This window comes from Cryptomeria japonica, chromosome 3 (assembly GCF_030272615.1).
Source record: "Cryptomeria japonica chromosome 3, Sugi_1.0, whole genome shotgun sequence".
NCBI lineage: Eukaryota > Viridiplantae > Streptophyta > Pinopsida > Cupressales > Cupressaceae > Cryptomeria > Cryptomeria japonica.
In genome coordinates this window covers 1,002,044,085-1,002,056,719 of record NC_081407.1, presented here as the reverse complement: position 1 = coordinate 1,002,056,719, position 12,635 = coordinate 1,002,044,085, and the positions used below count along the sequence as shown (strand labels likewise).

The following is a 12,635-nucleotide window of genomic DNA, read 5'->3' as shown; positions in this document are numbered from 1 at the left end:
TGGTTTCTAGTACCTATGTCCAATACAATAAGCACCAAATTTCAATACCAAGCTCCACTTTGTATCTTATTTTGAGATTTGTAACCCCCTTGAACTTTTCTATTTTGTATTTTTTCATAACGTCAATCATGTTCAATTTAGCCTTCTTTTTCCTAGTTCATTGTATACACACACAATCAATCCCAATCACATGCAATCACCAAGAGTGTGTTTCCAATAAAGAATGGCTTTTCTTTGTGGATAAAAAGCCAAACCCACTCACGTCTCTAATTTTTTATGGGAGAAGGATTAATCTAGGTTAATGCATTGGTTAGTCTATGGTCACTTTTAACATAATAAATTCTGGTGAGCCCAACATATATTGCAATTGTATACATCTCCTCTCACACACACATGTATATGTATATTAAAAAAAATTTTAGGGCACTACCTTGAATCTCATTCGATGTTATCAAGATAAGAATAATATAATAGTCTTCAATTGACATTTTTAGACTTTCGCTTTTAATTGTATTTATTATTAGTTTATTAATTGATTAGAAATTTATATTGTACATATTATGCATTTGAATTACTGTAACTTCCTAAATTGTACCCACTTACAAATTTGCCCTCACCTAGGCCTCACTTTGGCATTTCAATTTCCAAGGCTTGAATGCAATGATGATTCTACTCACATCACCGATCTACACTCCATTTTCATCATCTTCCCAATTCTCCCCTTATTTTGGAGTCTTGATTTCTAGGACCAAGGTGTACAACGCCTTGGGCCTCTTAATTAGGCCCCAAAATAGAGCCTCATAATAGATCATAAATGAGGGGAAATTTGGATTATGTCGGCCTGTTTTGAAAATTTAATTTGATTTTTGGACAAACAATTATAAAAGGAGTTCTCTCCGTATCATTTGAATCATAACCAACAACTTCTAAGATCTCAACTACACTCTAACAAATTCAAGTTTGCAAGCAATTATACATTCATGAAGCATTAGAATAAAGGTGATGTCAAGTTCGAGCATTGATGATGGCCCATTCATGATCAATGTTTTATGAACACATCCTACATGAAACCCTAAATTATTTGTGTGAAGACAAACAAAACTTCATCAAGGTAAACATTGTGGTTTCAAGCATTACATTCCAGATTAATTCTTTCCCTCAAAAGGAAAGTATTTTATTTTAGTCTTTCATTATATTTGTAAATTCAATTTCATGGTGAATTTCAAAACTAGGGTTTGACCTAAGGAAAAACCCTATTCCCAGCATATTTCCCTTTTTTCTTCTATGTGCAAGAAATAGGTGTAGAGTTGTACTTGAGAAATCTAGCAAAGTCAATAGTGACGAATAGGTTAATCTTTTGATGACAGAAAATTTAGAGGACCATGATGGATTTGTGCTACTTGTTCCTAAAAAATTAGGTTGAACTTTTGAGAATAGGTTCTAGGCATCTTCTTTTTCCCAGATACAAGTTTTTGGCTCAGCTATAGCTTACTATTTCTATTAGTTTACTTCAATAATTCATGGTTTTACCCTAATTTCACAATTACATTATAAATTCAATGAATACAGAGGCTAATCATTACCAAACAGTTGAATCCAATAAGAATCTCAGTCTCTTTCCCATTGGGATTGACCCTAGATATATTGGGTTTGAACCTCTTTCAATGTAATTTGGTTAACTGGGCTATTTAGTGGATTTACTTAGTAAAACCCTAATTCCTTATTTTCCATACATTAAAGTTACATGTGTTATGTATCTTATATGTTAGTTTAGAAAACAAAAGAACTTAGACATTCTAGTAGATTAGAAAACAAAACCCAAAACCCAACTTTAAACAAGACTTCATCTATCCCTCAATTAGCATATCCATCTTGTAATCACATTTCTCCTTCTTTGATATGGCTCATGCTTGTCGTTCTTGTAAAATTAATCCCACTCATGGATATTTTAGTCTAAAAGGACGATATCATCAACACTTTTCTCAATACATTCCCTTCTAGAGATGAAGCACTAATGAATCATGCTCAAGTTCCTCTTCCAAAAATAGTCCTACTCATGAGGATATTTTGGTATAAGAGGATGATATTATTAGCACTTTTGTCAATACTCTCCCTTCTAGATATGAAGCAATGGTGAACAAAGAGCCTAATCAAAGTCTAGTCAACACAGTTTATGTTTTTGGTGATAAAAATGAACCTGTTAAACCTCAAATTATTGTTCATCTTCATCTTGATGTTCCCCAACCCCGAGCTAAGCTTTTTATTACTATTAGAGATTTCTAAAACCCTAAACCACAAATTAAACCAATGATTGTTGTTCTAGGTGTTAAAACCCCACCTCAGCATCTTGGATACATCTTAAAAGTTACAAAATAAATAGCTCAAAACAATAGCTACATTAGTTCGGATGTGTCCCAATCACCTCACTATCATGCAGTTGCTCATACATGTAACTATTTTAAAACTTTTGAAACTATTATTGACATTATTCATATTATGTTTCATAAAGTTATTATTTAGTTTGAAAACCATAATGTAAAGACTAGAATTAGTATCCTAATACACCATTTTGGATTTACAAGCATCACAAAGGCTACTCTTGACTTTTGTCTCATTTACTATGATTCCTATTTTAAATTGGAGATGCTTCTAGAATCTTCATTATCAATTTAGAAATGTAATTTTTACACCATTTGGTTGGTTATTCTTGAGTCGAAACTTGCTCATTTCTTTAGTGTATTATTTTCCAGGGCCTTCTTATTCATTCTAGATTAATCCACTTGTGTATTTGTAATCCTTAATGTCTTTTTTATGGTCATCAAAAGTATCTTGAGCATATTTTCTATTTTTATTCTAGAGCTCAAGTCACATGGAATTGGATTCATAATTTCCTTAAGTTTTTATGACAAGATGTTTTTTTTAGCATATGGTCTTGTTAGGGGATTGTTGTAGAATCCCTTCCAAATATAATTAGATTTAGCATTATTTCATAGTCAAGACACTCTTTAATATTTTTAATGGAGAAATCAATACCTCATGAGACACATGAACTGATGTCCTAACATGCACCATTATAACCTTTATTTGTATGTATTTTCCTCCACCCATGTGGGGCTAAATCTAGGATAATCAAACTTGTAACCATTATTCCCATTTTCCAATTGTTTGATTGTATTGTCTACTCCTTAGAGCTATTTCTCTTTAACATTTGGAAAGCTAGAAATTCTTCTATTTTTTCTACATATTATTTTAACATTATTTCTTTCCTTATTCTAAATCCCTGGTATGTTCTAATGTGCTTATGTAAATTCAAGTGCAAGAAAATAAAGTTGCATTTAGAGAAGTCTACCTCAATACTTGTTATTAGATCATTTAGGTAATGCTACATGTGTTGTTGCCAATGTTAGATTCTAACTCCCTCCTTCAATAGAGGTTAGTCTATGCCTCATGGGTGTCATCAATATATGCAACTAGATTTCTTATGGTAATTGAGATACTTATTGCTGGGCGTCTTTGCCTCTTATGAGAAGAGATCATTCTTAGTGGGAATGGTCATAGTGCACTCACTGTCATTCTGCTTCTCCCCCAACTTTTGGTAGTGGGACTACTATCTAGCCATACATGAGAAAGTTCCCTTGATTAGGCTTGGGATTTCACCAATTTCAGTTGATATTGAATATAAACAACATGATAATGTTCAAGATAATAATGATGTTTAAGACCCACTATGGATACTTCAGACCCCATTGATCTATGGGGCAAATTGGATGACTAAGACCCACCTTTCCCCCACCTTTACTACTAATCTTATTGCTAAATGATCTTTGATAACTAGATATTGTTCTTTGTTTCAAATTGTAACCTCTTAAAAGATTTGAAGTATAACTATTTCTATACTAATTTTTTTAATATATACAACATTATTTTTTTAATTAACAATATATACACTATTCATTAAAAGATTATGATAATTGTAATTTTTTTAGATTATGCAAAAAGAAACAAAACAAAAAAATCTAACTTGGGTGCTTAAAAGACCTACCCCCTTTTTTTAAGATACATTAGAATTTGAAAAAGAATCTTTAACTAATTATCCAAAACTTCATTTTATGCAATAATAAATTAGTTTTACAACTCAACTACTTATTGTTGATATATATATATATATATATATATTCTTATACGGTGATATATATATATATATATATATATTCTTATACGGTCCGTTGCGACTTGCGCATATTTAAATGATCTGTCCCCCATTGGCAAGGGGTTTCCTGTAAATTTTCCAGGCAAGGCATTGCTGTTTCTGATGGCCCTATCACTGATCTTTACCCAAAGCTTCTTCGGACGTACCATAAAATTATTTTACAAGCTTCCAAACGTACATTGGACTGTCCGTTGCTTATATTTAATTATTCTGTAACCCAAAATTATTTTGCAAACTTCGGAACATACATTGGACGGTCCGTCGCTCAGATATAATTAATCTCCCCCTCATGACGAAGGGAACTTCCTGTAGATTTCCTCGCGAAGGCATTGCTGTTTCTGATGGCCTTGCCGCTTACCTTTTTCTTAAATCCAAGATGTAATTAGATTTCTCTTAGAGTGTGAGACATCTAACAGAACGCCAAATATTGTGAAAATTCTAATATATAGTCTCCTCTTTTATCTTCCTGAACAGAGACGACATTTAAACTATGTTTGAAGTTCCCCGGCCGTTTGCGTTTCAGGCAGGAGCTTGCAAGCTAGGCTTTGCCTTGGAAACAATTTAAGTCTCTTGTTCACCTACATGGATTCTTTTTCTCATTATAAGCCGCCAACATCAAAAATCCCTTTTCTGAACAAGAAATATCGTATTTTCCTGAGCTTCAGAGAGGAGGATGTGAAAGAAACATTCGCAGACCATTTGTTCCAAGGCCTTCTTATTCGTTCTAGATTAATCCACTTGTGTATTCGTAATCCTTAATGTCTTTTTTGTGATCATCAAAAGTATCGTTTGCATATTTTCTATTTTTATTCTAGAGCTCTAGTCACATGGAATTGGATTCATAATTTTCTTAAGTTTTTATGACGTGAGGCTTTTTTTTTAGCATATGGTCTTGTTAGGGGATTGTCGTAGAATCCCTTCCAAATATAGAGAAATCAATACCTCGTGAGACACATGAACTGATGTCCTAACATGCACCATTATAACCTTTATTTGTGTGTATTTTTCTCCACCCATGTGGGGCTAAATCTAGGATAATCAAAGTTGCAACCATTATTCCTATTTTCCACTTGTTTGATTATCTTGTCTACTCCTCAGAGCTAATTTTCTTTAACATTTGGAAAGCTATGATATGTTCTAATGTGTTTATGTAAATTTAAGTGCAAGAAAATAAAGTTGTATTTGGGTAATGCTACATGTGTTGTCGCCAAAGCTAGATTCTAACTCCCTCCTTCAATAGAGGTTAGTCTATGCCTCATGGGTGTCATCAATATATGCAACTAGTTTTCTTATGGTAATTGAGATACTTATTCCTAGGCGTCTTTGCCTCTTATGAAAAGAGATCATTTTTACAACTCAACTACTTACTGTTGTTATATATATATATATATATATATATTCTTACTTATACGGTCCGTTGCTCATATTTAAATGATCTGTAAATTTCCCAGGCAAGGCATTGCTATTTCTGATGGCCCTTACCGAAAGCTTCTTCGGACGTGCCATAAAATTATTTTACAAGCTTCCAAACGTACATTGGACTGTCCGTTGCTTATTTTAATTAATCTGTAACCCAAAATTATTTTGCAAACTTCGGAACGTACATTGGACGGTCCGTCGCTCAGATATAATTAATCTCCCCCTCATGAGGAAGGGGACTTCCTGTAAATTTCCTCGCGAAGGCATTGCTGTTTCTGATGACCTTGCCGCTTACCTTTTTTTAAATCCAAGATGTAATTAGATTTCTCTTAGAGTGTGAGACATCAAACAGAACGCCAAATATTGTGAAGATTATAATATATATAGTCTCCTCTTTTATCTTCCTGAACAGAGACGACATTTAAACTATGTTTGAAGTTCCCCGGCCGTTTGCGTTTCAGGCAGGAGCTTGCAAGCTAGGCTTTGCCTTGGAAACAATTTAAGTCTCTTGTTCGTCTACATGGATTCTTTTTCTCATTATAAGCCGCCAACATCAAAAACCCCTTTTCTGAACAAGAAATATCTTATTTTCCTGAGCTTCAGAGAGGACAATGTGAAAGAAACATTCGCAGACCATTTGTTTCTAATCCTTAAATGTTATAGGAATATGTGTTCACAATAACAAGCAAGCAATTGGAGAGAACGATATCAATATCCCTACCTTCAGCAGAAATTATGCTGGGTCATCATTGTGTCTGGAGGAGGTCACGCACATGTGGAAATCCAAAGCGCTTATCATTCCCCTCTTTTATCACATCCAGCCGTTCCAGTTTCGAATAGCAGAGAGTGAAAGCCAAGGAAGCAGATATGGAGAAGCATTGCGGGAACACTATTCTAAAGGCCGATATCCGCAAGAAGCCATGGAGGATTGGAAACGGGCGTTGTGTCATGTTTCCAGTCTTCCCGGGTGGATGCTCGACTCCAGATCATGTTCTGAAGGAGAGCTGGTAAAACGCGTAGTCTGCGACATTATCAGCACATTGGATAAAATCCCCTTACACAACGTTGCAAAGCATCCCGTCCAGCTTGACAACAAGATACAAGAGGTCTCACGCTTGCTGAATCTACAAAACCAAGCCGATGTGGTCACAGTCGGTATTTGGGGAATGGGTGGATGTGGTAAAACAACCATTGCAAAGGCCGTGTTCAACCATATCGTTCAATGTTTCGATTCTTGGTCTTTTCTCTCCGACGTTCGGAATATGTCCCAGAAGCAATTTCAAGAGCAGATCATCAGAGACACAAATATGACATGTGCAGAGGTTGTAAGAACAGATTATGCAATAATCCAACCTATTGTGAATTTAAAACTGGGGATTTTAGTCGATTCTAGTTGTTAATTCTTTTCTGTAGCCCTTGCTCTGTGTTTTTGTTTGTGACTTTAACTTTCTTAATAATTTATTCCATGTTATTTAACTGATTGTTGGTCCTCGGATGTTCAACACAGATTTCGGCATCGCAGCGAGCCCTGGTGGTTTTAGATAATATTGATGATAGCAAGCAGGTGGAGTTACTGACGTGCGAAAATTGAGGCGGTCAGGGAAGCCGAATGATCATAACAACACGCGATAAGCACGTGTTAAACCTGGCACAGATAACCGTGGTTTACAAGATGGAAGGACTGGAGTATGAGGAAGCTCTGCGTTTGTTCTCTTGGCATGCATTTTTGAAGCCCAAGCCGGATAAAATATATATATAAGAGTCGAAAAGGATTGTGGAAGCCTGTCCCGGTCTGCCCCTGGCAATTGAAATCGCGGCAGATATTTTGCACGACAAAAAGGAATCTCTTGAATACTGGAGAGAAGCTTTGAGAACGCCACAGAGCATCTGTCACCCAAAAATTTACGACGTGCTGAAGATTAGTTATGATAATCTCACTTATCAGGAGAAACAGATTTTTGTGGACATCGCTTGCATTTTCAGTGGTAAAAAGGTAAAGGAGGGCATCCGCTATTGGAAAAGATTCAACTGGGATGTGCATACGGCCATCACAAATCTTGAGCTTAAATCGCTTATAGTCATAGGCGATGATGATGTATTAACGATGCACAGCCTTCTCAGAGATATGGGAAAAGCGATTAGAAAAGAAGATGAGACCGCACGTTTATGTTTCAACCGTGTGCCTGTGTTGATTTCTCGGTACAAATCGAGCAGCAAATTGCGTACTAATAAAAGCGCAACAGTGGTGGAAAGCACAATTCCAGGTGCGAGAAATGTGCAGGAAGAGAAGCGATTAATGGATGCCGCTGATTTGTTATACAGATACGGAACTTCACCCAACTTAGCTTTGAATCTATTGTAGTTTGAGTTCTAGACTCTGTTAAAGTTATAAATCTTCGATAATTTTCTCTATTTCGAAATTTGTAGATCCTTTAAATATATAATATATGTGTATTGACCTGTCTCTTGTACGATACATGACTCTCTATAAAAGAAATATTTTTAATACCCTCATAAACATTTTTTTTGTCACACAATTTAAATAGAGAAGAGAGTCATCTATAACATAAATGAAGAATATTTAACACTAATGTTTTTTTGAAAGTATACAAATTTATTTCTTTTTTTCTAATACATTTGATTATCTTTGTTCATCACTATCTATCTCTTTGCACTTCTATCAATAAAGAAGGAGAAGTCATTTGCAATTATCTTTGTAATCAAATTCTTCATAGATTTAGCAATGATCTCTACAATCAATGCAGCACATTTTTTAGATTCAACAATGATCTTTGTGATCAATGTTACTACTTTTTAAATTTAGAAACAATATCTGCAATCAATGTTACAACTTTTTGAATTTAGTGATGATGAATGTTGTACAACCATTTAGATTCAATATTGATTTTTGCAATCAATGCTACAACTTATTATATTCAACAATGATCTCTGTGACTAGCACCATAATTTTTTTGATTTAATGATGATCTTTTTTTTTTCATCGATAATCGCTTTTGGTTGGAGCTACGAACCAATAAGACCACAGAGACTGACCCCAATCCCAAATACATTATCTTGGAAGATGAGGTATTAACAGCTCCATTGTTAAGCACACCATATCACTCTGATCATCCTTATCACTCCACGCACCTTATCTCTCCACTCCATCTCCTTATATCTCCTGCTCCTTATCACTCCACGCCATCACTCCTTATGCCTCCCCTCTTTATCACTCCACGTGCCTTCATTCCACCTTGGTCTCTGCCAATAGGGTTGGATCATAGATTTAGATACTAACACCCCTTGCGTAGATTCACCATGTTCGAACTAAGTATCTCTATGTCTAAACAACCAACGAGCCTACCAAAGAATCCACCATCCATTGGCATAAACACCAACGAAGCATGCAATGCTAACGATGGTCAATTCTTTGACCAACATTACCAACACTAGCAGCAACCGCCTATTGGAAATGAAATAGAACAGAAAAAACAAAAAACAGAGTATGGAGAAAATAGAGCAGCACATAAGGAACACATTTTTATTTATCAAACCATTTTTCTATTCATGCATTCATCCAGTCATCAAAATGATTACAAAATGCCTCTATTAAAGGAGGTCTTAGATGTTTCTGGAATTGGCAGAAGAAGCTTTCAGAAATCTAAATATCGATCACATTCATTGAAAATATCTTGCACGTGGTTGTGTAATTTAGTTGATGAGACAGAAGATAGGTTGGAGGATTTAATGTGATATTTGTCAAATCTATGGCCAAATCTTTCTTGTCTTGATGTTGACTGTACTTGACGAGGTAGTTGGGATTATATCTCCAACACTCCCCCTTAATCACAACTACCATAATATCATTTACCCTTTTGTTCTTTGCACCTTTCTTCAACTACTATGGTACTCAAATTCTTCAAAAATCTTCTCTGTGTCTGTTGTCTTCTTTTTCTTTTTTTTGCTAACAATTTGTTGCTATAGCTGCTCCATTTTTTCAGCATTCACAATGTCTTCTCTTTAACTGATATCCTTCTCTGATTTTTTGATTTCTTTCATCAACTGCTCTTTCTTTCTTGAGCTCTAGTTTTCTTCAACTCCTGTTGTAGTCTCTCAATCTTGAAGTCTTCAAAACATCCTACAATCAGTAGTTGCCTTGCTAGACAATGATTTCTTTTGGCTGAAAACATTTGTAATCCCTTTTGGATATTCAAACCTTTCATTACTTCTATTGTTGTTCACATATGAACATTTGTACAATCTTTTGAACATGCCTGTGAGCTTTTGCCAACTAGGTCCATAGGTCCATCCATAATCCATTTTTAGACAACCTGGTATTGATTTTTTCTTCCAACACATTTTTTCAGAATGATTTCTTAAACCACAAATTTTACATGGATGTAAGTCCTAACACATTTCTTTTGTGTGTCCTTCCTTCTCTATTGCAATGAAAACACTTAACACAATGCCTTTTATGGGTTGATTTGTTTGAACTAGTAGCATCATTTTCTTTTCCTGTGACATATCCAAGACCTTCATACTTTGGCCTCATTATAGGCTCAATAGGCTCTCTAATTCCTTCTTCTTGTTTTCCCAATCCTTGACCTTTATAACCCATTTTCTTCATGATTTTTAAACCAATATTCTTATCATCACAACTAACATAATTTGCAAACACATTCTCATTTTCTTTCTTACATTCTTTATCACAAATAGTTTCAACTAAATCACTTTCACCAAATGATGAACATAAATCTTCTGTGTCACATGAAGCATCACTAACTAGTGGTTTTAACTTCAAACATTCATTCTCTTGTTTCAGATTTAAAATTTCCCTTTTTTGTAAATTGTTTTCTTCTTCTAACCTTTTTGACATTTCTTCCAAGTCATCAAACTTTCTTTTGACATCATCAAATAACTATAATTTCTCTTCTAATTCCTTATTTTTATCTTTAACTTCATTCAATTCTTTTTCAAGATTATAATTTTCATCTAACAGTTCACATTTTTCCATTTGCTTCTCTTTTAAAAGAAATATCATTTCTGAAATTTTCTTCTTACATTCCTTCAATTCTTCTTTTAAATCATTTGTTTTCTCTTTCTTTACTCTATCCACTTTACCCATTGAAACCAAAAAAAAATTAAATTTACCTTGTCCAAATTGTGTTTCTGCAAATTGCCTCCTTGCAACGACAGCTACAACTCCTCTCTATCTCCCTTCTATGGCTTCATTGACTTCTTCAGTGATTTGTTTTATTTTTTCACAGTGGCCTTTTGCATATGTGGCTTCCTTCTCAAACTTTCTTTCATTCAACAACTGTACTTCAACAATTTCTTTATTGGCGATCTGCTCCAAACTTTTGCTTGCTTCAATCCTTGTTCAATCTATGAATATTTTTTTTACTGCCTTCTCTTTGTTGACTTCTACTTCCGTCCAATCTCGTCCTTCTGCAACGACTTCAACACTTTTGTTTTCTTCACACCAGTGATCAGTCTTATTTTTTACAATAGCTTATACATCTGCACTATTCACCTTTCGCATATTCAAATCTTCATGCCCGTAACATTACATATGTTGACATTTTTGACTTTCAAAACAATTGTTGCTAAACAAAAAGATCTCGTTTTGCCTGGCAATCAGTATCTGCTTTGGCTCTTGCAACTGAAACCTTGACTTTGGCATTTTGACTTGGTGATTTCCACATTTTTTGCTTTGGCACTTCTGTAATTTCTATGACATCTCCTTTTAGAAATTCTTTGTCTTTTCATAGCGGCAAAACATTAAACAACAAACTCTTTTTCTTCTAATAGTAAGACTTGATCTCTAACTGCACAACTCTCTGTCTCTACTATTTTCAACAAATGGTAAGTTCCTTCTGACTGCTGCAGCTGTTCAAATAAATATTTCTTGACAACTACTAGAATGGCCCATAATCCTTTAGTCCCAGTAAGCATGACTGACGTGGCTCTGATACCACATATTGGAAATGAAATAGAACAGAAAAAACAAAAAACAGAGTATGGAGAAAATAGAGCAGCACACAAGGAACAAATTTTTATTTATCAAACCATTTTTCTATTCATCCATTCATCTAGTCATCAAAATGATTACAAAATGCCTCTATTAAAGGAGGTCTTAGATGTTTCTGGAATTGGCAAAAGAAGCTTCCAAAAATTTGAATATTGATCACTTTCATTGAAAATATCTTGCAGGTGGTTGTGTAATTTAGTTGATGAGATAGAAGACAGGTTGGAGGATTTAATGTGATATTTGTCAAATCTATGGCCAGATCTTTCTTGTCTTGATGTTGACTATACTTGACAAGGTAGTTGGGATTATATCTCCAACACCGCCATCTATCTCGCATACGCCTGAATGGGGAATGACCTGCAAGGAATTGAACACAACCTTTCGCATCAACGCGGATTGCAACTATTGTTGCATTGTGGGGTTAACTCTTGGTGATCAATGATACAACTTTTTAGAATTAATAGTTATCTTTATAGTCAAAGCTATAAATAAATAAATTTAAAAGTGATCTCTACAATCAATGTCACCTATTCCAAATTAATAAGTGCTCAAATAATAAATCTCATGCGTCTATAGGATAAATTTTAAGTGGATTTTATAGAGGTCAAAATTTTCCAGGTTAAATTATATGGTTTTTAGGGTGATATCTAACCCTACATATCTTTCATGCTATATTAAAATTTTCTTGAGGAAATAATGAATAAATTATGATAGAATGAATGAATCCAAGGTTAACTAGTCATATAGTGAAAATAGGTGTAGCAAACATGTTTCTTTTTCAATATCAGTATATTTCCACAATTCATTAGTATGTCTATATGAGCTTTTGGATTTGATTGTGTGAACTTTTTTGCATCAACGTTTCAGATCACTCTGTGATCCATCATCAAGATGAAAGCAGAGAGCACAAGGAGAAAATGATGGATCATAGAGTGTGATCCAAAATGTTAATGCAAAAAATCTCACACAATCAAA

At 34.5% G+C, this 12,635-nt stretch overlaps 1 protein-coding gene across 1 annotated transcript; it reads left to right on the top strand.

Moving 5' to 3' along the window:
* Window positions 1-6,402: 6,402 nt before the first annotated feature.
* On the top strand, window positions 6,403-7,991 carry LOC131077765 (disease resistance protein L6-like). Its single transcript, XM_058015316.2, has 3 exons — window positions 6,403-6,951; window positions 7,137-7,193; window positions 7,575-7,991. Exons 1-3 carry the CDS (start codon window positions 6,403-6,405, stop codon window positions 7,989-7,991), a joined length of 1,023 nt encoding a protein of 340 aa, XP_057871299.2.
* Window positions 7,992-12,635: the final 4,644 nt, after the last annotated feature.